Below are 26,757 nucleotides of genomic sequence, written 5' to 3' on the forward strand. Positions count from 1 at the left end.
TTCAAAGTATCCATGATCGATATCACTATAAGAGAAAAGTTTTAAAAAGAATTAAAACTACTGACTTAGCAAATGGTTCTTAAAAAAATTAATTTTTCTGGGAGGCAGACTCAGTTTTGCTCTGGAATTTTTTTACTAGGTAGCTTGTTTTTACAAGGAAATTAAACACTTTAACTCTTTTGTAATAGTATATCAATCAGATAAAGCCATCTAATAATATTAAAACATAGACTGAATAACAACTGTACATAGTGTAAAACCACACCCATCAAAAAGAACAATAGTCAAATGTTTCCTTCTTGATTTAAAAGAATGTGGCTTAAGTGTCTGTACACTTTACACTGTCAGAGGAAAAGTCAACAGTTGAAAGAACAATAGCATCAGTATGGGCAAGACAGTTTATTGTTTTTAAAGAACATTTGTACCAGAAGCAAATACAGAAAATGTTAAATAATACTTATTTGGATTATGGGACAAGAAGTTCCTTACTTTCATATATATTATGATCTGAAATTATATTGGAAAGTTGAATGTCTGGAAATTGGAAAATTTTTATTATATGGGAAGTTTCACACCAAGAAAAATAAAAATGTAATTAAATTATCAAATAAATATTACTTAGCCTGATATAATTATTTAACTTGATATAATTATTTAACATATATAATACTTAACATTAGATATAAATAATATTTTTTCATGGTAAGTTACTACCTCCTATTTAACATCTCAAAATTCTTTATCATAGTAGTTGTAGGTAGAAGAAACTGGTAATGTTAAAACAGATTTTCAGATAGTGATTTTATAATAAAGAAATTTTGTCGGAGTTCTGAGCAGGATATCATAGTGACATTGATACTTACAGCTATATTGTCAGCTTTCCTGAATAAAATTTTAAGAATTTGGACACTGGCCTTCTCTTGATAAGGTCTGTAGTAAGCCATATTCCTGACAGAAGTTTTATCTGTGTCTTCTCTCTGCATTACTATCACTGAAATGGCTTCTTGTGCTCAATCTAAAGCCATATTTTAAACATCACCCTATCATTTGTCTTGCACAATTATGCTATGGTTATATCAATTCCTTCTTTCGAGCTTTCTTCTACATTTTAACATTCCCTGATGTATTTTCATTCTCACTGCGTCTTCTAGTTATATATTGTCCTCTACCCACTTCAGTTAGGGTTTCATTCTATAAACTGTTCTCTAAACAGTCACCACATAACGGCTCATCACCACACTTATTTGCTTGATTCAATCCAGATGGCTTCTCATGGACTATTCTGCCACTTTCAATTCCACTGATTATCTCCTTTAAACTATCTCCATCTCAGTCTCTCCCTTTCTATTACTTCTGAATATGGATGTTTTCTGGAGGCTTTTCCCCCCAATATGTTCTCTGCCATTTCATACTCTCCCCCATTTTGAAATGATGGTGTTATGGGCTGAATTGTGTCCCCTCAAAAATTTGTATGTTGAAGTCCTAACCCACAGTACCTCAAAATGTAACCATATTTGGAAATAGGGTCTTTAAAGAGGTAATTAAAATAAAATGAGGTCGTTGAAGTAGACCCTAACTACTGGTGTTCTCATAAGAAGAGGAAATTTGAACACAGACTCCTACACAGGAATGATGGTCAAAAGATAACGGGGAGAAGATGAATGACCATTGCAAGCCAAGGAGAGAGGCCCATACAGCTTCTTTCACAGCCCTTGGAAGCAACCCACTTGCTGACACCTCGATCTTGGATTTCTAGCCTCCAGAACTGTGAGAAAATTGACCTTTCATGTTTAGCCACCCAATCTTTGATACATTACTGTAACAGCCCTTAACAAACTAATACAAATGACCTCTCAGCAATTGCAGATCTACCTCTAACCCCATGGTCTCTTCTGAGTCTTGGATCAGCATTCACAAATGTCTACTGAACATTTCCATCTCCGTGTTTTACAAGAAGCTAAAATAAACATGTCAAGCACTAAATAATCATCTGCACCAAACCTGCTCCTCTTCTCTACTTCCCAGTAGGTTTTCAATATTCAACAATTTAAGCTTAAAATTTCAGAATTATTTTGCAGATATAGTCTTGTGATTTTGAAATCGAATGATTTTTAACTTGATGTTAAAATCTTGCCATTTGTGAGAAGATGGATGGAATTTAAGGACATTATGCTAAGTGAAATAAGTCAGAGAAAGACAAATATCGTATAATCTTACTTGTATGTGGAATCTAAAAAACCAGAAAAAAAATGAACAAAACACAACAATAACAAAACGAGCTCATAGATACAGAGAACAGATTGGTGGTTGCTAAAGGCAGGGCGTGGGGTAGGTGAAATGGGTGAAGAAGTTCAAAAGGTACAAATTCCAGTTATAAAATAAATAAGTCCTGTACTATATGGTGACTAAAGTTAACAATACTGCATTGCATATTTGAAAGTTGCTGAGAGAATAGATCTTAAAAATCCTCATCACAAGAAGAAAAAAATTTTAGCTATGTATGGGGACATATGTTAACTAGACTTACTGTGGTGATTATTTCACAATATATACAAATATCAAATCATTATGTTGTACACCTGAAACTAATATAATGTTATATATCAAGTATACTTCAATAAATAAATAAATAATAAATAATGAAAACCTTAAAGTATAACCAAAGAATATCTTTAAAAAATTCTGACAATCAAAAAATGACCCCAAAGACTTGTGCCAAAAAATAAAGGATATCGTGTATAAAATATAAACAGATTCACTTTTTAATGTAACATATCATTTACTTTAAAAATAAACTGAATGAGGCATTATGTAGTGATGTTAACTGGAAACAGTGATTTATTTCATTACTGATGAAACATTTATACCCTATTAAACCTACTAACACTTGCCAGGCTAGGAAAAAATAAAAGCTAAACCTGAGGGGATAAGAATTACAGAAGTTTAAAAAATGTTTTCAGAAGAATTTTACGTCATTCAGTGGAAGTAAATTAGTGTGTTCCATTATTTATTGAGATATAACATACATGAATAAATACATAAACAGATGCATAATTTAAAGAATCATTATAAATCAAAAACCCATCTAACTGCCAATTAGGTCAAGAGATAGAAAGTTTTCCAAAATCCCAGAATCCCCCACCTGCTTGCTTTTCAATCATAATTCCTTCCTCTTTTTATAGAGATATTGACTGTTCTGGCATTTGTAATCATCATTTCTTTATTTGCTTTGTAGGTTTCCCACCTATCTATGAATCCTTAAACAATAGGGCAGTTCTTTTCCACTTTATATGAGTGGAAGCATTCTGTGTTTTGTTATTTTGTTTTGCTTCTCTCACTCGTATTATGTTTGTGAGAATCATCCAGGTCTTATTTGATGTTCTGCATTTGTGTTTTAGTGTGTCTGTGTAGAGATAACTTTTAGTTTATCCTGATTTAGATTATCAAGACATTGTGTATATATAGATGGATATCTTTCATCAGTTCTAGCTATTTCTTAGCCTTTATTTCATCAAACATACCTCTCCCCATATTCTCTCTCCTGACATTCCAATCAGATACATGTGAGACCTTCTTACTCCATCCTACAAGATTCTTGCTACTCCATTTATATTTTCCATCTATTTTTCTACCCAGGCTGCATTTTAGAAAATTTATTTTGACTAATCTTCCAGTTTACCAACTTTTTGTTCATCAGTGTCTAACATGCTATTAAACCCATCCATGACACACTTTTAATTATAATTATTGTAATTTTCCTGTTCAGAGTTCCACTTGATTCTTTTTCAGATCTCCTCAGTCATACTTACAGCTTCCTGCACCCTGAAAATATTTTCAAGTTTGTTTGTATCTCAGATCTTATGTTTCACTATTCTCATAATTAGACTTTTAACTGGTATCCTTCTCTTCTGATATGACCCTGAATCTTCTCTCTCATGTTGTCTTCTTTTCTTGTAGGCTTTATTTGGACTGTACACTGCTTATTGTCTTTAAAAATTTATTTACATCATTTGACTGATAGAATAAGGGTATACTCCTTCAGTGAAAATGTCAGTTTTCTCCTTCCAGGTACCTAAATACTACCAGTGGAACTACTTTAGATAACAAATCTGATGTTTTTTGGAAACACATAATATAAATTTGGTCTACAACTCTACTATGACTTCAGAGTTACAGTGTCTCAGATTCTTTTATCACCACCTAGCTATGGCTTAGCATCAATGCAATTTTACTTGGAGGGAGGGGCTGTAAAAGTGTGAGGTGAGTGGGGTCTGGTTTGCCTTTATTCTGAGTTTACTTCTTTGGGTTACAGCTTTATTTGAGGAATGAATCTTTAATTAGACTCCCCATGTTTGGTAGATCCTCATTTATGTCTTCATTTCCACATACCACATAAGTCCTTCAAAACTTCATCCCAATTTTACTGGAATCAACAAATACATTCAAAGCAATTGGTTATTTACACAGGTATTTATTGCTTTAGAAATACATTGGAATTTTAGTTATCTCCCATAGATGCTGCTCAACACCACCCAGAACTGAAGAACACATTCCCCCATTTGCTGGGAAGGTTGTCAACTTGTCTTACAGTCCTTTCCTACAGATGCCTCTGCTGAAAGTGTTGTCATGCCCAAGTTCACTTTGCCCTTTCCAGATAGCCCACATCCAATGATCTATGGTCTATGTGGGTATAAAGTCCTGGGTCCCTCACCTCAACTTAGACGACACTGAAGGGCTATAGCAGCTTCAAAGTTCTCCATGAGGTTAACAGAAGTCTGGTCACATGTGTGGCACCACCCAACTTCTCCTTCTGCCCCATCCTGCCCCATTCTTTTCTATCCCCCCAACCCATGTGTGGATCTAAGAAGCAATTTTGATAAACTTCCTGCACACTGATTTCTATATCAGAGTCAGCTTGCCAAACTGTGACTCCTTTTTGTAATTGATTTTTTCTTTGTTTTTTCTTTTTTTCCCCTTTCTTTTTAATTTAAATTCAATTAGCCAAAGCATAGTACATCATTGATTATCTTAATTACATTCTGGTGAGACAATAAACTTGTATGATTTCAGCCCTTTAAAATTAAATGATTAATTAATGACTTGTGAACCAGCTTATGGTAAGTTTCTATAAATGTTTCTTGTGTGGTTGAAAAAGAAACACCTATGATAAAGATACTGGTTGCAATATTCTTTTTATCTCCATCATGTCAAAATTGTTCATTGTGCTATTCAAACCTCTGTCCTCACCAATTTGTTCTTCTGTCTAATTGCTCTATCAAGTAAAGAGAAAGGATATTAAAATTTTTCACTCTTATATGTCAAATTATTCTTTGCAGTTTTGCTAACTTTTGCTTTATGTATTTGAGATTATATAAATTCAAATGCATATTTTGCATATATATTTAAAAGTTACATCTTCATAATGAATTAAACATTTTGCATTATGAAGTGATCCTCTTTACTTCTAGCAATGATATCTGCCTTAATGTCTAGTTTGTCTACTACTAATATAGCTGTCTTGGCTTCATTTTGGTTACTATTTGTGTGTGTCTGTATTTCTATTATTTTATGTTCAACATTTATGTATTTTTAAAACTTAGTTGCATCTCATAGTTTACAGATGGATTTTTATTTTTTATCAAATCTGAAAATCTTTTCTTAATTGGATCATTAAGCTTATTTACATTTAACGTAAAAACTGATATATTTGATTTTATACCTATGGTATATTTTTTTTATTTGTCTCATTTTTTCTGTTTCTATTTCACTCATTTCTTGCCTTCATTTGGATTGAAAAATATTTTATAATTTCTTTTTTCTCCTCAACTACTTTAGAATTTATACACTCTGTACTTATTCTTTTAGTGGTTACTCTAGAAATGACAATACATATATATTTATCAAAATCTAAATGTGTTTGCCCTCTTCCTAGCTAATTAAAGGACTTTAAAACATTTTTCATTTAATCAATAGTTTGAATGATTTTGTTTTTAATAATATTCATGATGTGAATTTGGATTGTAGCTCCAGAAGGGTGAACTTACGGGCAATCTCAGGACCATGCTGTCCCAGTGGGAGAGGATGGGGCAGTTCTACTCCCGCTTCTCACTTACACTAAGATGTATCCCTTCAGTACCCCTGCCTAATGGAAACAGCTGTGTATTTGACTCCCAAGCATGATGTGTGTTGGGATATGCCCTATGCCCTCCAATCCACTCAAAGCTGAAGAGACAAAGCTCAGGTTCACTAGGATCAGCCAATGCTCACAGTAGGGGGAAAAAGGCAGCTTTGATGCTCTGCTTACATCACTGTGTTCTCACCCTCACTTTGACTTTGGCCTGATAATTCCATACCATCTTATCAGATCTTTCTTTTTATCTAAACTTTTTAGTTGTCAGCAGCTGGACTTCTCCAAATCATTGCTGGAAATGAAACCAAGGCCCATTTGTTTTCATATTATTTTGGTTAACACAAAATCAGTTTCTCCTAGGTCTCACTGAATAAAGGCTGAACAAATATTTAAAGTGTTAGTTTGATGGGATACCAAGTTACTCAGCCAGTAATACCTGTGATACACAATCCAGAGACCATAGTCTGTCACTCACGTAACTCAGCAGAATGAATAATCAGCAGAATATTGGCTCCATCTACTAGCTGCAAACTTCAAAATTCACCTTCCTTCTATCAACAAATATAAAGCAACTAAAAGTTCTTTTAGGTTTGGGGATAAATAGGATCTGAGAAGAATATGCTCCTCACAGCTATATGTGATAGTATTTTTTCATCTTTTTACATATGAGCACACTGACACAAAAAGAGATTGGGCAGGCCAAATGGTATAACCATGAGCCCAGAGCCCACATTCCTCACTTCTAGTTTCTTTGACTTTGATGCACAAAAGGAAAAACAGTTAATTCTTCTGTCTATATAGACTTACAAAGGAAACTTTCCCATAGGTTTCTGACACACAGGCCTTCAACTAATGATTAAAGATTTAGGTTGAGTACTTCTTCACTTTTTCCATAATGTGCAATTATGTTATAAAAATCTTCAATGTAGTATGTCTATACAATGGAATACTACTCAGCCATCAAAAAATGAAATCTTGCCATTTGCAATGACATGGATGGAACTAAGCAAAATAATTCAATCAGAGAAAAATAATTATCATATGATCTCACTGATATGTGGAATTTAAGAAACAAGGCAGAGGTTCATAGGAGAAATGAGGAAAACATAAAACAAGACAAAACCAGAGAGAAAGACAAATTATAAGAGATTCTTAATCATAGGAAACAAACTGAGGGTTACTGGAAGGGAGTGGGTGGTGGATGGGGTCACTGGGTGATAGACATTAAGGAGGGCATGAGCACTGGGTGTTATATAAGACTGATGAATCACTGACCTCTACCTCTGAAACTAATAATACACGATGTTAATTAAAGTTTTTAAAAAAATTTTTTTTAAATCTCCTTCAGTCAATGTTTCAGATTATGTCAATTTTCTTTCTTCCTATTTATATTACCTTGAAAATATAAAAATTATTTGAAGAAACAATTGAATAATTTATATTATGATATTTTAAAAATAAGTCTATACCTGGAAAACCACTTTCTTTAATATAAAGTGAATAACCCAAAAAGAGTTGTAAAAAGTAAAATGTCAGTAGTCAACGGATAAAGGACTACTTATTTCTCTGTAATTGACACATACTAATTATCTTTATGGAACACCAAAATGTATAAAATAATTGTGAGCATTTAATGAAAATGTAATTGAGTTGACTTAACAGCTTAACATAATAGTTCATTTAGAATATTACTAGAGATTGCTACCACTTATGTTTACTTTTGAAATAAGTACATATCAATGAAGACATTCTATTTTATGTAGCTAAACTTATATTTATATAAAATCCTTCTTGCTAAATAAAGATACTCCCAGATTTACTCAAGCATGCTTGACACATAAAACTGAAATGATCTCATTTATTTTATAATTCCCTACTGCAACAAAAAAGAACTTTCTAGAAATTATCAGAAATTCATAGAAGGTTTCAAATGCCAAAGTTAATTTTCCGGATGTAATTACGTGCCACAGCCATTATGCCCATCAGTAATGTAGCTCTGACATAGTAGATATGAAACAGATAAATAGCAAACCTCATATTGTGGGAAGGGAAGGGAGCAGAGAGAGGTTATTGTAATGCAGAAAAATTACATGGAAAAAGCAACTCTGTGCTAAGGCAGAATTTTCATCAGATGATCCTCATCCTCAATGTTGCTCTCTTCTCCCACCACTACACATTACCCCACCCCCCAACCCGGAAACAACAACAAAAAGTCAGAGCAATCTTACTCCCCTTTGCTACACAAAGCATAACCCAGCAGCTGCAGACAATTCACTGAAGCAGAGAAAATCATAAATGTTATCAAATGATCAACATACTAGCAAATTAATTATGTTTGTAGTTAAAATCAAAGATGAGTTGTACTTAATGTGTTTATTTTAGTAATTGCAGACAAAACAAAACAAAACAAAACACAACACCTCATACAGTTCTTTGCAACTCCACTTTCATTTTGATACCAGGAAATCTCCTTGCTGTTACAAGCCAACATGGAACATAGACCAGTGAATTTACAAGCTCTTTTTACATTTATTTTTAGGCATACTTTGTTTATCCCAAATTGTAATGTCTCATCAAAGAAATCCACAACCCTAACATATTAGTAAACTTATACTCTTTCTAAAAACATAACTTTAGTCAGAATAGCTATGTTATTATTGATCTGTCTGCAGCAAAGACTTTTTTGATGCAATCCTATGACAAATATGTATGTATCTGGTGATTGACAGCAGAAATCCATCTAAAAAAAGTTTATGGTCAAAGAATACCCTTACCTACAAGCAGCTTCTATCTATGGTTGCCTTATTACTCTGATAGATACCCCATCTGCACTATTCCATGCATAACAGGAAACCAAAACAATGCCAACATGAGCGAATAAGCTTGCAAATTGGACTCCCACTGTAGTAAATTATATAGTATACACCCTTTTTTTCAAGTTTTTATTTAAATTCTAGTTAGTGAACATATATGGTAACATTGGTTTCAGGTGTAGAATTCAGTGATTCATCACTTATATATAAAGCCCAATGCTCACCACAAGTGCCCTCCTTAATACCCATCACCCATCTAGTCCATCACCGACCCACCCCCTTCCATCAACCCTGTTAACAAACATCTATCATTTGTTCTGTACAAATTTTTCCTACTTCTTGAAAGTTGATGGCATTTAGGAAGCCTTAATATTGAATCAAAAGATCCAAGAAATGAATATCTAGAATTATTTCAATGCTGAAGGATTTTAATCCATTACCAGATGATATTGAGGTTGAAGCGATGACATGAAAGTATAATGGTACTGTATAACTATATTGTCCCCTTGCCACATTCTTTTAACTTTGTCTATACTTTCTTTGCTGAGTTCATAATTGGTTCTTTATTCAGGCTAGTGATTCAATGGTTATTGAGAAATTTGCCTTTGTACTAGATTTTAAAAAATAAAATAGTCATAAATATAAAAAACAGAGTCTCTTATGGTTTGCTTCCCTCTCTCTTTTTTTCCTTCCCCTATGTTCATCTGTTTTGTTCCTTAAATTCCACATATGAGTGAAATCCTATGGTATTTGTCTTTCTCTGACTGACTTATTTCACTCTACCTAATACACTCTAGCACCATCCACATCATTGCGAATGGCAAGATATCATTCTTTTTGGTGGCTGAGTAATATTCCATTATATATATTCCACATACGAATGAGATCACATGGTATTTGTCTTTGACTGACTTATTTCACTTAGCATAATACACTCTAGCTCCAACCATGTGATTGCAAATGGCAAGATTTCATTCTTTTTAATGGCTGAGTAATATTCCATTGTGTGTGTGTGTGTGTGTAATCACTTCTTTTTTATCCATTTAGTAGTCGATGGACATTTGGGCTCTCTCCATAGTTTGACTATTGTTGATAATGCTGTCATAGACATTGGGGCGCCTATAACCCTTTGAATCTGTATTTTTATATTCTTTGGGTAAATATCTAGTAGTGCAATTACTGGATCACAGAGTAGTTCTATTTTTAACATTTTGAGGAACCTCCTACTGTTCTCCAGAGTGGCTGCACCAGTTTGCATTCCCACTAACAGTGCAAGAGTTCCCCTTTTCTGCATCTTCATCAACACCTGTTGTTTCTTGTTAATTTTAGCCATCTTGACAAGTGTGAGATGGTATTTCATCATGGTTTTGATTTGTATTTCCCCGATGATGAGTGATGTTGAGCATCTTTTCATGTGTCTATCTGACATCTGGATGTCTTTCTTAGAAAAGTGTCTATTCATGTCCTATGCCCATTTCTTAACTGGGTTATTTGGTTTTTGGATGTTGATTTTGATAAGTTCTTTGTAGATTTTGGATACTAACCCTTTATCAGACATGTCATTTACAAATATCTGCTCCCATTCCACAGGCTGCCTTTTAGTTTTGTTGATCAGTTCTTTTGCAGAAGCTTTTTATCTTGCTGAAATCCCAATAGTTCATTTTTGCTTTTGTTTCCCTTGCCTCTGGAGACATGTCTACTAAGAAGTTGCTATGGCCGAGGTCAAAGAGGTTTCCGCCTGTGTTCTCCTCTAGGATTTTGATGGTATCCTGTCTCACATTAAGGTCTTTCATCCATTTTGAATTTATTTTTGTGTATGGTATAAGAAAGTAGTCCAGTTTCATTCTTCTGCATATTGCTGTCCAGTTTTCCCAGCACCATTTGTTGAAGAGACTGTCTCTTTTCCAATGGATATTCTTTCCTGCATTGTGGAAGATTAGTTAACCATATAGTTGTAAGTCCATATGATTCTCTTCTGGGTTCTCTTCTGTTCCATTGATCTCTGTGTCTGTTTTGTGCCCATATCATACTATCTGGATGACTACAGCTTTGTAACAGAGCTTGAAATCCAGAATTGTGATGCCTCCAGTTTTGTTTTTCTTTTTCAGAATTGCTTTGGCTATTCAGGGTCTTTTGCGGTTCCATACAAATTTTAGGACTATTTGTTATAGCTCTGTGAAAAATACTGGTGGCATTTTCATGGGGATTACCTTAAATGTGTAGATTGCTTTGGGTAGTATAGACATTTTAACAATGTTTGTTCTTTCAACCCATGAGCATGGAATGCTTTTCCATTTCTTTGTGTCCTCTTCAATTTCTTTCATAAATGTTCTATAGTTTTCGAAATATAGATCATTTACTGCTTTAGTTAGATTTATTCCTAGGTATCTTATTGTTTTTGGTGCACTTGCAAATGGGATTGATTCCTTGATTTCTTTTTCTGATGCTTTGTTATTAGTGTATAGAAATAGAACAGATTTCTGCACATTGAATTTATATACTATGACTTTGCTGAATTTGTGTATGAGTTTTAGCAATTTTTTGGTGTAGTCTTTCAGGTTCCTACACAGAATATCATGTCTGCAATAGTGAAAGTTTGACTTATTTGCCAATTTGTTTGCCCTTTATTTCCTTTTGCTGTCTGATTGCTGAGGCTATGACTTCCAGTACTATGTTGAACAAGAGTAGTGAGAGTGGACATCCCTTTCGTGTTCCTGACCTTAGGGAAAAGCTCTCAATTTTTCCCTATTAAGAATGATACTTGCTGTGGGTTTTTTGCATATGGCTTTTATGATATCAAGGTACGTTCCTTCTATCCCTACAGTGTGGAGAGTTTTTATCAAGAAAGGATGCTGTATTTTGTCAAATGCTTTTTCTGCATCTATTAAGAGGATCATATGGTTCTTGTCCTTTCTTTTATTAATGTGGTGCATCACATTGATTGATTTGTGGATGTTAAACCACCCTTGCAGCCCAGTAATAAATCCCACTTGGTCATGGTGAATAGTCCTTTTAATGTACTGTTGGATCTGATTAGCTAGTATCTTGGTGACAATTTCTGCATCCATTTTCATGAGGGATATTGGTCTGTAATTCTCCTTTTTAGTGATGTCTTTGTCTGGTTTGGGGACCAAGGAAATACTGGCCTCATGGAATGAATTTGGAAGTTTTCCTTCCATTTCTAATTTTTGGAACAGTATCAGAAGAATAGGTATTAATTCTTCTTTAAATGTTTGGTAGAAATCTGCTCTGAGGCCATCCAGCCATGGACTCCTATTTGCTGGGAGATTATTGATTACTGGTTCAATTTCTTTGCTGATTATGGATCTGTTCAAATTTTCTATTCCTTCTTGTTCCAGTTTTGGTAGTTTGTAAGTTTCTAGGAATCTATCCATTTCTTCCAGTTTGCCCAGTTGGTTGGCATATAATTTTTCATAGTATTCTCTTATAATTGTTTGTATTTCTGTGGTGTTGGTTGTGATCTCTCCTCTATCCTTTGTGATTTTATCTATTTGGGTCCTTCCCCTTTTCTTTTTGATAAGTCTGGCTTGGTTTTATCAATTTTATTAATTCTTTCAAAGAACCAGCTCTGAGTTTCCTTAATCCATTCTACTGGGGGTTTTGTTTCTATATCATTTATTTCTGCTCTAATCTTTATTATTTCCCTTCTTCTACTGGCTTTAGGCTTTTTTTGCTCTTCCTTTTCTAGCTCCTTCAGGTCTAAGGTTAGGTTGTGTATTTGAGACTTTTCTTGCATCTTGTGGTAGGCCTGTACTACAATATATTTCCCTCTTAGAACTGCCTTTGCTGCATCCCAAAGTTTTCGGGCTGTCATGCTTTCATTTTCATTTGCTTCCATGTATTTTTTTAATTCTTCTCTAATTTCGTGGTTAACCCATTCATTCTTTAATAAGATGTTCTTTAATCTCCTTGTATTTGATGTCTTTCCAAATTTTTTCATGTGTTTGACTTCCAGTTTCATAGTGTTGTGACCTGAAAATGTGCATGGTATGACCTTGATCTTTTTGTACTCATACAGGGCTGATTTGTGACCCAGTGTGTGATCTAGTCTGAAAATGTTCCATGTGCACTCAAGAATAATGTGTACTCTGCTGCTTTAGGATGAAATGTTCTGAATATATCTGTTAAGTCCATCTGGTTCAGAGTGTTATTCAAAGCCATTGTTTCCTTGTTGATTTCTGCTTAGATGATCTGTCCATGGCTGTAAGTGGGGTGTTAAGTTCCCCTACTATTACTGTACTATCATCAATGAGTTTATGCTTATTAATTGATTTATATATTTGGATGATGCCAAGTTGGGGGCATAAGTATTTATAATTGTTAGATCTTGTTGATGGATAAGATATAATCTCTTCTACCAGTTTTCCAGACTGCCCTTGTTACAATCTTTGTTTTAAAATCTAGTTTGTCTGATATAAGTATGGCTACTCCAGCTTCCTTTGACTTCCATTAACATGATAGATAGTTCTCCATCCCCTCACTTTCAATCTGCAGGTGTCTTTAGGTCTAAAATGAGTTTCTTGTAGGCAACATATAGATGGAGCTTGTCATTTTTTTAATCCATTCTGATATCCTATGTCTTTTGATTAACACATTTAGTCCATTTACATTCAGAGTGATTATTGAGAAATATGAATTTAGTGCCATTGTGTTACCTGTAGAGTTGGTGTTCCTGGTGATATTCTCTGGTTCTTTTTAGTCTTTGTTACTTTTGATCTTTTTTTCTCCATTCAAAGAAGTTTACAGCTATAATTTGTTCAAATAAACCTTCTGCCCCTTTATTTCTCTCTTCATCTTCTGAGAGTCCTATGAATGAATGTTACTACATCTTACTAAGCTGCTGAGTTCTCTAAGTCTACCTTCATGGCCCATTACCTTTCTTTTCCTCTTTTTGGCTTCATTATTTTCCATAATTTTATCTTCTATATCACTGATTTGCTCCTCCATTTCATCCATCCTCATTTTTATGGACTGCATTTGTGTTTGCATCTTGGTTATAGCATTTTTCGTTTTGGCCTGACTAGATTTTACTTCTTCTATCTCTGTAGTAAGGGATTCTCTAGTGTCTTCTATGCTTTTTTCAAGCCCAGCTAGATCCTTATAATCATTGTTTTAAATTCTAGTTCAGACATCTTACTTATATGTATATTGATTAACTCCCTAGCTGTGAGTACAACCTTGTGTTCTTTCTTTTGGGATGCATTTCTCCATCTCATCATTTTGTCCAGAAAAGAAAAGAAGAAAGAGAAAAAAGAACAAAAACAAAAACAAAAATGCAAAAAACAAAACAAAAACACAAAAACAAAGCAAAAAACAAAGAAAAAGAAAAAGACAAACAACAACAAAAAAAAACCCCAAGAAAAACAAAAACATAAAAAAAGAAAACCAAACCAAAAAACAAACAAACAAAAAAATCAAACTGGATCCTGGGTGTGTTTTGGTCTGTTTGTTGAAAAATCTAGATCCCAAAATAAAAAATAAAATAAAATAAAAAGTAAAAAATAAAATGAAAGTAGACAAAAATTAAAAATATATATGTAAAGTATATATATAAAAATTTTAAAAGAAAAATTTTTAAAAGGAAATTGGAAAATACAAGAAAATAAATGAAAAAATAAGAAAAATAAAAGAAATAAAGAATAAAAGTAAAAACGAAGCTCGATCCTATTTCCCTTAGAGCTAAAGACTTTGCAGCACTCTATGATCAATAAACTTGGTGCAAGCCAGTTGTTTGTGCAGGTCTCCTGAGGGGGAGGGGAGGGCCTGCTGTGCTGATTCCCTTGTTTCAGGGGAAATGTGCCTCCAGGGGGCGCCTGGGTGGCTAAGTCGGTTAAGTGTCCGCCTTTGGCTCAGGTCATGATTCCCAGGATTCTGCGATGGAGCCCTGCATCAGGCTCTCGGCTCAGCGGGGAGTCGTCTTCTCCCTCTCCCTCTGCCTGCAGCTCTGCCTACTTGTGCTCCCTCTCTCTCTCTCTCTCCGTCTCTCTCTGTTAAATAAATTAATAAAATACTTTTTTTAAAAAAAGATTTTATTTATTTGAGAGAGCGAGAATGAGAGAGAGTACATGAGAAGGGGGAGGGTCAGAGGGAGAAGCAGGCTCCTAGCTGAGCAGGGAGCCCGATGCGGGACTTGATCCCGGGACTCCAGGATCATGACCTGAGCCGAAGGCAATTGCTTAACCAACTGAGCCACCCAGGCGCCCCAATAAAATACTTTTTTTAAAAAGAAAAGAAATGTGCCTCCAGGGCACAGGGCGCAAGGCTTGGCGTACACAGTTCTGGCTTCCACTAAGTGGCACTGTTCTGCTCTCTGAAGGCTTTCAGCACTGATGGGTGGGATGAAAATGGCTGCACTCATGGGGCGCCTGGGTGGCTTAGTTGATTAAGCGTCTGCCTTCGGCTCAGGTCATGATCCCAGTGTCCTGGGAGTGAGCCCCGCATCGGGCTCCCCGGTCAGCGGGGATCCTGCTTCTCCGTCTCGCTCTGCCTCTCCCGTATGCTTGTTCTCTCTCTCAATAAAATCTTTTGAAAAGGAAAGAAGAAAGAAAAGAAAAAGAGAAAAAAGGAAAGAAAAAAGAAAAAACAAAGAAAAGAAAATGGCTGCACCCTGTTCTCTAGCCCCGGAGCTGAAAGTTCACAACCGCTACTCTTCAGTGAGCCCTCACAGAAAACAATCACCCTATTTGTTTCACCGGTTTCCATCTGACCCCTGCATTCACGCTATTCGTGTCTGGAGCATTTTGGTATTTCAAAACCCCAAATTTCAGAGATGGCCAGGGCGCAGACCCACACTGTTCCTCCAGGGGTGGGGCCCCCACACTTGCTGGCCTGTCCCAGGAAAGGGGTCCCATAATTGCACAGCGGTTTGCAGTTTATAGCAGAAAGCCTGCGCCAAGATCCGAGGCTCTCTGCTGGCTTCCTGGCTCCTATGCCTGAGAACAGCGCAGCACTTTGGCGCCACCTGTTCTTCCCGCGGCCCAGGGGATCCTCAGACCACCCTGTCACTCCTGGGATTCTGCCCCTTTTCACCACCTGTGCACCTTAATCCAGGAACGTCCCCCACAGTAGCAAATCTATAAATTCAGATTTTGTACTCCGCAGCTTGTAATACTGCTTACCTTCATAAGCGGCCTCCCTCCCCACCGTGGCATCCGCAGCTATGCCTCCCCCAAGTAAACTTCCGCACCTCCTACCATCCAAAAGGTGGTTGCTTTTCTACTTGTAGACTTGCAGTTTCTGTTCTCTCAGACCTCCAGTTGATTTCTTGGGTATTCAGAATGATTTGATAACTCTCTACCTGTGTCGGAAAGACCAGACAAGCTCAGGGTCCTCCCACTCCTCCGCCATCTCAACTCTTCCCCCTAGTGATTCAACACGTTCCTACAACACCCAGTGCTCACAAGTGTACTCCTTAATCCCCATCACCTGTTACCCATTCCCGCCACCCACCTCCCCTGCTCCCTGTAACCATCTGTTTGTTCTCTATAGTTCAGAGTCCGTTTCTTGGTTTTTCTCTCTCCTTATTTCCCCATATGATCATTTGTTTTGTCCCGTAATACTTCTAACACAGCATTTATCCGCTGGTTTGTATTTTCAGAAGTAAATGGGGATAATAATAACCTCTCTCAGTCGTGTTCAGATTAGTCATAGTGACACAAATAAGGTACTCCATGAAGTCTAGCTGTCTAGGCCCTATTGCCATGGGACAGTGGAATCTCTGGAGGCCAAGCAGTATCCCCCCATGACCCATCCCTCTCCCTACTCTTTGTCTTAGGCTGAGAATCCCCCTAGCAGAGACTTCCCAGTGAGCCTGTAAACCAAGGGAAGGGAGAAGTCCAGCACAAAGGGAGAGCCATGTTTCTGCTCACACTTACAGTGCATTCAGACTGCAGATCTGGCTCCCAACCAAACGTGAAGGTGCCAAGAATACTCCAAATACCTTGAGGAATTGGATGAAGCAAGTACCTGTGTACTTTTAAACAGCCAGATTCTGAATTGTTATTGGCAACAATGGTCCCAAGGTTGGGAAACTGGCCAGATGGAGAATGAGAATTTCAATTTCTCATGAGTTGGCAAAGTTTAAGATTTTACTATATTGCTGATGAGTGTCTATGAAAAGCAAAAGCATTAAGTTTCCCAAGTTAGGTGTTGAGCTACATACAGTGATGGATTACATAAAGATGCGAAGTCCCAGGAGGTTTAGACATTATCTACTCTTAGTATCTTCAATTTAGAAAAGTTCTCAAAATTTTTTTGTTGTTTTTGCTGTTTCATCAATTTATGTCACAGTCTTGATGAAAAATAAGATGAATTTTACTTAAAGTAGTTCACACATAATCCATAGTGCTTGCCAGAATTAGATCTGGGGGTTACCTTTTTTTTTTTCTTAATCCTTTTAAAGATTTTATTTATTTATTTGTCAGAGAGAGAGAGAGCACAGGCAGGGGAAGAGTCAGGTAGGGCAGGCAGAGGGAGAAGCAGGCTCTCCGCTGAGCAAGGAGGCTGATGTGGGACTCCATCCCAGGACCCTGGGATCATGACCTGAGCCGAAGGCAGATGCTTAACCGACTGAGCCACCCAGGTGTCCCAACCGGGGCTCCCTTTTTAAATTTAAACTTCCTCTCCAAAATATTTTCTATTAATATAAATGCTTACGCTTTTATAAAGATTAGTAGCTTATTTGGGGGTTCTAGCCAGAAAAAAACTTAAAGTAACTGTCAATTTTTTTATAAATTGTTCTAAAGTCATTTTTTTCTGTACTCAAGAGTGAATAATCCGGGCGCCTGGGTGGCTCAGTTGGTTAAGCGACTGCCTTCAGCTCAGGTCATGATCCTGGAGTCCCGGGATCGAGTCCCGCATCGGGCTCCCTGCTCAGCAGGGAGTCTGCTTCTCCCTCTGACCCTCCTCCCTCTCATGCTCTCTGTCTCTCATTCTCTCTCTCTCAAATAAATAAATAAAATCTTTAAAAAAAAAAAAAGAGTGAATAATCCTACTTAAGAAAATTTTTATGAAAACTTGAAAATGAAATAGATCAGGCCTATCAGCTTTTATCCTGGGATCCTGGAATTTACGTGTACTATAGAAAACTGAATAAATCCTCAAGAGAAAACTTTAGTTAGCATTTTCTATGTATCTCATACACACATTAATGCAAAATTTCATATTATAGACCTATACGTGAAAAATAAAACATCACAAAGTTTTAAAATTCTTAAACATGCTTTAAAAATGTTTATTATTCCATTTAAATACAATGTTCATTTTACATATTTCTTCATAATTACCTTTGTAAAAAATTGCAATAAATACAAAGTAACAATGAGAAATATCACAGGAACAAACTCCTCCATTTTTTAAAAAATCATCCTATAACACAACATCAGTCAGTTCTGAGAATATTAAATGGACTGGTTATCCTATCACAGGAAATTGTTTGAAATTATGAATATTGGCCAGGGCCAATGAATTTACCAGAAATGTTTTTCCTTAAAACAGAAACGGCACTCAAATTGTTTCCTGGATACTTGGCCCTGATATTCCTACTGTGGGAAGATATTTAAACAATTTAGGTATAATTTAGGAGACTAGGTTAGCAAGTATTTTTACCCATCATTGCCTGAAGCTCCTTCCTTTTTCAGCAAACTAAAGTGTTAACATACTTGCGCCCATGGTCCTAATGGGAGTTGTGGAATCCTGTAATTCTGGAAATGTGGTTTTTTTCCTGAGTGATGCAGGATGTGCAGAGTCACAAATTTAGGAAGAAGATGGGTAGAAGTGTTAGAGCAGAGATTAGGAATGAGTAACCAGAGGTCTGGCTTACCACTGAGAATCCAAATTAAAACATAAAAAATATCACTTGAAGACTGAACATTGTATTTACACCAATTATACAAATTTCAGGGTATCCACATTCAAAGATAGAACTGGCTATGACAACAATATGCTACATTTTCTCATCAGCACTTTTCATGACATTTTCTTCCAGATGGAAGGAGGTTGCATGAAATGCATTGTTTGAATCAGCAATGAAGAGAATGCACATCCCAATGAAGGGCTTTATTAGTGAAAATTCATTTACGGTTTACAAGCCTATGTGATAGCTGCATTTAAAAGCAATCTAAGAAGGAATGTATTACATGTGAAATGGGTCTAACAGTTTGATTCTATTTTGCAGAATACCTAGAAAGTAATCAAACAACAGTCTTGTTTAAGCACAGAATTTTAAATAATGTTTACTTTCCTTACGGATAACAGCAACAAAATTAGTCACTTTGTAAATTTTAGTATGACTCCTGCAATTATGTACTTTTCAGATTTCCTTTCATTACTTAATCCACAAAATTAATTAGGATGTGTAGGAAATATAATGTTGTATTTTAAATAGTTCTTCAAAACATATTTTCACTGATAATTATTTTTACACATATTTATATTTAAAATAAAATATATATAAATTCCCTCATATACACATGAGCTATTTCAAAAAGTGGAAGAACCCTTTTCATATGTAAACATTTTTAAAGAAATATTTACAAGAGAAAAATCTTCCCATCCAAAGACAGAGATCTCCAATATCTCTCTTATTCAACAGATATTCTTCTCATTTTTTCAGCTAATTCTTTTCTCACTTCAATATGTTTTTCTAAATTTTGCACTTCATGTGGAAGATTGATGTCCCAAACAGACAAACAAGATTGTATCTCTACAAAAGAAAAAAAAAGAAACCATGTTTCAAAGATCGTCCATAAGGCATTTTTATTTTATTTCAATTTTGTTCATTTATATTTAGTTGTCTTGTACAAATATATATATAAATACAGCTAAAAATAATGCACTAAATTACTGCTATTTATAAGAAACTCCATTTGGAAAATGTTTAAAATATCTTACAGGAACTACTACATTTCAAAAAGAGTATGGACCTTTAATAATCTAACATTTCATTTTTTGAAAGAAATCATTTTTTCAAACACTGTTCAAAATCAGACCTAATATGGATATTGGTAAGTTGTAAGGAAAAATATCCACATTTAGCTTAAATGTGGGCTAGTTCTCATTTTATAGTGGTTGGTATTTCTACTTCATTTCAAAAAATACTTAACACTGCTAAATCACTGAAACTTAATTTTGAAGATTTATGTTTAAATTATTTACACTCTAAAGAAGCTACCAATTAAAACTGCTTGAAGTATTATAGCATATGTTATATTTATTATAAATGTATAAAACACATAACATGTTATAATCATCAATGTCATTGCAATGTGTTTGGAATACAGTATCTTATTAAACATTACCTTTTTGGTATTGTGTACTTTCGGTACTTTTCCGGATATACCCCAAAACCAGCATGACATTTTTAAGGCTTCCTTTAAAAAAATATGAGTCTTCTGTTAAAACAATATATTAAGTTGGACTTTAAAAAGTCCTTGGAACTTACTTTATAATTCTACTTTTTAGGAGACACTTCAATTATATTGAATAAAAACTCTCCAAGACAAGCAATTATTTAATGTTCAAAAATTTGTGATCTACTCCTTGCTATAATTCCTATAAATTGTGTCAATCTGAGAAAATAATTTAACCTTTGAAAAATGGGTTTAATGTTTATACAGTCCAAGTTATAATATTAAATGAGATCATGTGCATGAAGGTGATTTGCCACTAGTCAAATGTGAAGCACTTGGATAAAGAATTGGATGGATGTATACACTGAGAGTCTGTCACCGAGCCATACTTTCTTCTCAAGTCATTCGCTGAGAGGCCTTAGAGAGGCCCTAGCAGTAAAGGGGTAAACAAACACATGGAAACTCAACCCACATGGAGTTTAGTTCTAGTGAGGAAATTGACATTAATTTAAAAAATCCATGACCAGGACCAATGCTATGCAAGAGAGATGTTATGAGAGCCCCCAAGAAAGAAGTTTGACCTCATCATTATTGACTTCTCAGGGGTTTGGTATATGAACTGCCATTTTGAAGAAAGAGTTAACTTAGTCTATCTTCCTGGCTTAGTTAATTACATTAACTTAAGTTAAATAAGCCAAGAAGGAAACAGCACATGAAAAACCTTGTGGCCGTATGAAGCACGGTATTTCAGAGGGACTGAACAATATTCTAGAGCAGAAAGCGCTGGGAGGAATGTGGTAACGGGCAGAAGCTAGGAAGGTGAGGTGAAGCCACATTGTGCCTGCCACACCTTGTAGATTCTGTTTAAATTTTATCTTTATTTTAAAAATCAATTAAACCCACTGAAATCCCACATAATGTCAATAAGGAACAACCACTTGGGTCCTAAAGTACATACGAATTAAGTCAGAGGTTGGAACAACCTTGGTAGAATAAAACTAGAGAGACAAACCACTAGACATCTACTGCTCTGCTTGCGTGGACATGTATCCTGATAGCTAACTAGGCACTCACAGCACCTAATCTCACTCCTTCTGTGCAACTCCAACATCCATTCACAAAAACTGGGTGAGAGTAAGGAGAAACACTTGTCATTGCTTAATATATTCCTGTAAAAGGAATTTACTATTTTCTTCACCTGTCAAACACATTATGATGTATTTGCTCAAGTTATATAAACTCTAGTTTCACAGAACTTAATCCCATTATGTTATTTTCATGATCAACTTTGCATATATGCTAATACTGTACTCTAAGCCAAATAATTAGTTAAAAGAAGACAATGGAATGTATTTATGTAGAAAACATATTTCACATGCTGTTATGATTTCTTCATATTTAAATAGAAAAATAAGAGCAAGAAAAGACAAAGTTTGTGTAAAACATCATGATTGTCAATACTTGCACATTGTAGAGTTCAGCATATATTGTTACAAGAATATAAATTTGCTTATAGGATGAAAAACCAAACTTAACAAGGGTGGGAAGCTTAAACTGATTAAAATAAACATTTGCTTTAATATCTTTGGTTAAAATTTAAAAATAATCAACATTATCTATTTCCTCTTTTTGCCTTAGGTATAAAAAGTAAGATGCAAATTTAGTGCTCAACCGCAATAATCTGCTTCTCTATGGGACTGAGAGCATCTACTCTCTCTGTTTTTTTAATGACCCATTCCAAATTTCTCCCACTCCTGTTTCATTTTGTGACCAAGACACTTCAAATGACATTGGAAAGTGAGAGAAAAATTAAAAATAAAAGCATATTTTTATAATCTCAGACAATACGAGAAAAGATCTAAAGGAGAGAAACTTACCTAACTGTGCTGTCATCATGACTCTGACAGAGTCACAAAAATTGTGAATTATACGTATAATTCGACGAGTTGAAAGATCAAGAAGTAAAATATGGCCTCCTCCAGTTCCTATCCAGAGAGCAGTGTTCTTCTGGAGGCAGAGGGTTTTCACTCTCCCAGAATAAGACAGTTTGTGTTTTGATTCTGCATTTACTTTGACCATTTCCTCCCTAAAACCATAAAGTATGCATTAATAGTTTTATCAACAACTGAGAGATAAAATAGATGTATATCTACATATAAATAATATATACAGCATCTTAAACTATGAATACATGAGAATATGCATTATATATCATTAATATCCTACAAAACTGGTTTTGTTAAATACAGAATGCCGAAGTAGCTTCTCTACTTGAAACAAATTATCAAAGATAACACAACCATAGCCCCTTAACTTCAATAAATTCTGAAGTACATAAAATGGATATAATTTTTATAAGTAACAAGCCTATGTAATTCAGTAAAAAAATAAATAAATTTGGGGCGCCTGGGTGGCTCAGATGGTTAAGCGTCTGCCTACAGCTCAGGTCATGATCCCAGGGTCCTGGGATCGAGTCCCGCATCGGGCTCTCTGCTCCTTGGGAGCCTACTTCTCCCTTTGCCTCTCTCTCTCTCTCTGTCTCTCATGAATAAATAAATAAAATCTTAAAAAAAAAAAAAGAATAAATTTGCCCAATATAAATAGAAAAAGTTACTTTCAAAAGCTTTCCATGAAGTCTAAAATTTACAAAGGAAAATTAAATTGTAGTCATTTGCCTGTATAAGATATCAATACCAACCACTAAATTTTTCCCTGAGCCAATGAATAATTCATGACAAAAATGAGGTGTCGAGAAATAAAAGAACTCTAATACTTCTAGAACTTCAGGAAGTAAGGGAGTCTTTACCAGCCAGAACTCCCAGCACTTTAGAATATAAATTGCCTTACCATCCAGAGAAAAACGAAAAGATTCTAGGAGAGTAAACTTTGAAGTCTCATTTTATAGACATAGGGCATAATCTAAGTGTTTTCCAGAGTATAAAAAATCTACATAGTAAAAACAAAACAAAAGAAAAAATATAAAGCGGCTAGCAAATAAGGCTGGCAGTGGTCCTGTTTCCCAGCAGTAGCACACAAAAGATGTGTTTGATTTGAAGTCTGAGATTTGTGTCTGACATGCTGGATCAGACTAAGAACTGGCTGTCAGTCTGGTGTCTTGACCCTTCGTCCTTAGGGACTTAGTGCACTGGCCAGTCCAGTAGGTTATCCCCCATTTTTAAAATTGTTTTGTGACTTGAGAGCAAAGTATCCTTGGACCTATAGGATAAAATAAGTAGTAAACTTTGAGGGCTGCCTGGATGGCTCAGTTGGTTAAGCATCCAACTCTTGGTTTCCGCTCAGGTCATGATCTCAGGGTCATAGGATTGAGCCCCATGTCGGGCTCTGCACTCAGCGAGGCATCTACTTCGGATTCTCTCCCTCTGCCCCTCACCCCATTCCCACTCTCTCTCTCCCTCTAAAATAAATAAATAAAATCTTTTTTAAAAGAGTAGGAAACATCGATACTGTAACATCACTAGATGTACCATCAGCAATGAATCCAGTATGATCACTTTCAATAATGTACTATTTTTTCATTAGAGAATATTCTTTGTAATACTTTGAAGAAACCATATACATTATATTTCTTTTTTTTCCAAAATGAAATTTGCTAGATACCAAGAGATTGTGCTAAAAAGCAATAACAATTTTGTTTCTGAGTTTTTGTTTGTTTAGTTTTCTAGTTAGAGGTAGAAACAAAGTACTATTAGTCATACTGCCTTTCTCTGTGAAATCTGAAATGTAAAGACAGCTCTTACAAGCATAAAATAAAGAACCAATGACATTGTACCTACGGTCAACAATATGTTATACACCTAAAAATTTGTTAAGAGGATCAATGTCACATTATATTCTTTCCACAATAAAATACAATTAAAAAACAATTAATTTACTTTAAAAAGTGCACACAGTCTATTAGTTCAAAGAGTTTTTCAGTTTTCTTATCCCGTACTTCCACAAATGGGCTATTTTTCTTAGCAACGTAGAGAGCCGTGTCTACCACCACCGCTATGATGTTGGAATCACTGAAAGCTGCATAAGAAAACCTAGAGGGAAAGAAAGAATGTCACTACTATTCATTTCTTGCATACAGATTGGCTACCATAGGCCCTATCTTCATGGCAAACTCCTACTAGTTAGTCCTTGAGGCTTAACTTAAAAGTCAGCTCCTCTGAAATTCATCCCTGACCTATCAAAATACACCAGTCATTCCCTTTCCTGCACTGGTACTAGCTGTAATACTTTAGAGCTTATGAAATGTAAAATTGCATTTATTAAATAGTACATCCCTGACACTAGACTGTAAATGTGATTTCTTAAGGGCAAGGACCATGTATTTTCTATATAACTGCAATCCAGTGAAGAGTCACCAAGTACCTATCTATCTAGTGATAGACGGGTGAGTATCTATCTAGAAAAATGCCTGGTTAACAAAGTAGGCAGTCTGTGAAGTGGATGGACAGAAGAATGGATGGATGAGGAATGAACTAACAGAAGGAATGCACAACCACGAAAAAGTTAAAATGGTTAAAGTTGCAATGCAATCAGATAAATGACATGAAAATGTCACAGGGTGTAAAAAAATCTTTAGTTTGTCCTAGGGTAGGAAGACTTTTTTCCTCCATCTTTCTTGTCCTGGCGAAGGAGGCAAAAACACGTGTTGCCAGACAGCTGCTACGTTTTAGGCAATTCCTCCCTGTTGCTGTATTTAACAGAAGACAGCCAAACTAGTCCAAATGTTCCATAGTTTTAGAATTTATAAAATATTTTTGTGTGTTATCCTATTTGATCCTCAGTAAAAATCTTATAAAATATTACAAATCTCAATGTCTGTGATTACAGAAAGCTTACAAGTGCTAAATAACTTGCTCGAGGCCACATGACTGGCATGGTACAGAAGGAGGACTCTACGCAAGTCTTTGGAGGCCCATGGCTCCAGAGGCCCCATCATCTTTTACTCCCTGTCATGCCTCTGTCAGTGTGTACCGAGGAATAAGGAGGGCAGTGAGGATGAGGCAGCATCTAATTAGCGATGTGGTATCTGCTTAGCCAGGGAGAGACCAAGGCAACAGGAGATGCGTTTTGAGAAGAGAGTAAATATTTCCATGTGTCTATGAAACTGGGTCCTAATCTCTTTTGGGACGTGAGCAGCTTTGAAAGCTTCATGTTTATGAGTGATCTCTCTGGGAAAGTGTTTATACTCCAAATCTTACATGGAAATGTAGGGGATCGATACCCATGATCTCATAACATGCTCTATGAAATTAAAAAAAGAAAAACTGGAGGGCCTTCTTTCTAAATATTTTCAGGCTTGTTTAGGTTGGTTAAAAGTGGAAATTCCAGAATGAGAATAAGTTTATCCAAACATGTACCACATACCACACACTAGGAAACAAATCTGTGAACATGACAGAAAACAAAAATCCTCACCCACGAGAACCTACAATACATAGCAATGTATCTGAACCCCAACTCTACTTTTGAATCACCTGAGAGCCTGAAAAGAAAAATACTGACACATGGGCCCCACCCCATGATGAATTCTTCTGATTTAATTTGTCTGAGGTGAGTCCCAGGCAGAAGATTATTTTCAGCTACCTAGTGGTTTCTAAGTGGGACCAAGCTGAAAACCAGTAGGTTTAGTATTATTAGGAAAACATTTTTGAAACTTCTTTTATAACAATGAAGGGACATAAGAGCTGCAATTGGAGAACAAATCCAAGGCACCTAATCTGCACAGGTGGAATCAGACACCACCACTCAGAGGAAGTGACATCTGAATTAAACTCAGCAGGGAACACAATCATCATCCAAGAGAGGGAGGACCCTAGTTTAAATATATAGCCAGGGAAATAAACAAAGGTGTCTTTGAGAACTGAGATGATTTCAGTTTGGCTAAAGCACAGAGGGCAAGGAGGCTGCAAAATATTAATTTAGAGAGGGAAGCAAGGGTCTGGTAAGCTCTCTTAAGAAATCTGAACATCATGTAAAGGACAATGGGACCTGACTGGGGGTTTTAAGCAAGAGACTGACATCAGATTGATTTGCATTTTAGAAGAGCCCCTCTGTCTGCAATGTTGCGAATGGACTAAACGGAGCACAATCAGAGGTTGAGAACTGGTTAGAAAAATGCTCTTGATAACATGGTGATCGATGGTGGATGACAGCCTGCCCCATGGAAGCAGCAGTAGGAAAAGTGAGAAATACAAGAATATGAGAGTCGATTAGAAGGAGAGTTAAGTAGACAAAGGGAGTAAAGCACAAAGGAGTCAAGGATTGCTCCCAGAATTTTGGTCTTGGGCAACTGGATAGATATTGAGAAACCAGGATATTCCAAGATAGGGATTTGTGACTCAAAGCGATTTATAATCATAACTAATATTTACTAGAGCTTACCAAGTCCTGGGCATTCTGTTAGCTCCCTATATTAATTTTGTCTAGTCTT

The 26,757-nt window shown here is 35.7% G+C and overlaps 1 protein-coding gene across 2 annotated transcripts in view; it reads right to left on the bottom strand.

Moving 5' to 3' along the window:
* Nucleotides 1-963: 963 nt before the first annotated feature.
* The window catches only part of LRRK2 (leucine rich repeat kinase 2), a 158,359-nt gene continuing 132,565 nt past the window's right edge, over nt 964-26,757 (bottom strand). Inside the window, exons 48-53 of one of the 2 annotated variants that reach the window (XR_004683328.1) lie at nt 24,206-24,358; nt 22,190-22,398; nt 20,262-20,333; nt 18,889-19,666; nt 14,122-14,124; nt 964-973 (exon numbers count right to left, since the gene is read on the bottom strand). Coding sequence is in view for 1 of the 2 variants with exons in the window: in XM_035027906.1 (XP_034883797.1) it covers nt 19,545-19,666; nt 20,262-20,354; nt 22,190-22,398; nt 24,206-24,358 (577 nt within the window). In the remaining variant the exon portion in view is untranslated. Of the gene's footprint in view, nt 974-14,121; nt 14,125-18,328; nt 19,667-20,261; nt 20,355-22,189; nt 22,399-24,205; nt 24,359-26,757 lie in introns of those variants that run through there. The other variant, XM_035027906.1, reaches the window with a different exon arrangement.

This window comes from Mirounga leonina, unplaced genomic scaffold (assembly GCF_011800145.1).
Source record: "Mirounga leonina isolate KUSES-001 unplaced genomic scaffold, KU_Mleo_1.0 Mir_201, whole genome shotgun sequence".
In the NCBI taxonomy this organism is placed as follows: domain Eukaryota; kingdom Metazoa; phylum Chordata; class Mammalia; order Carnivora; family Phocidae; genus Mirounga; species Mirounga leonina.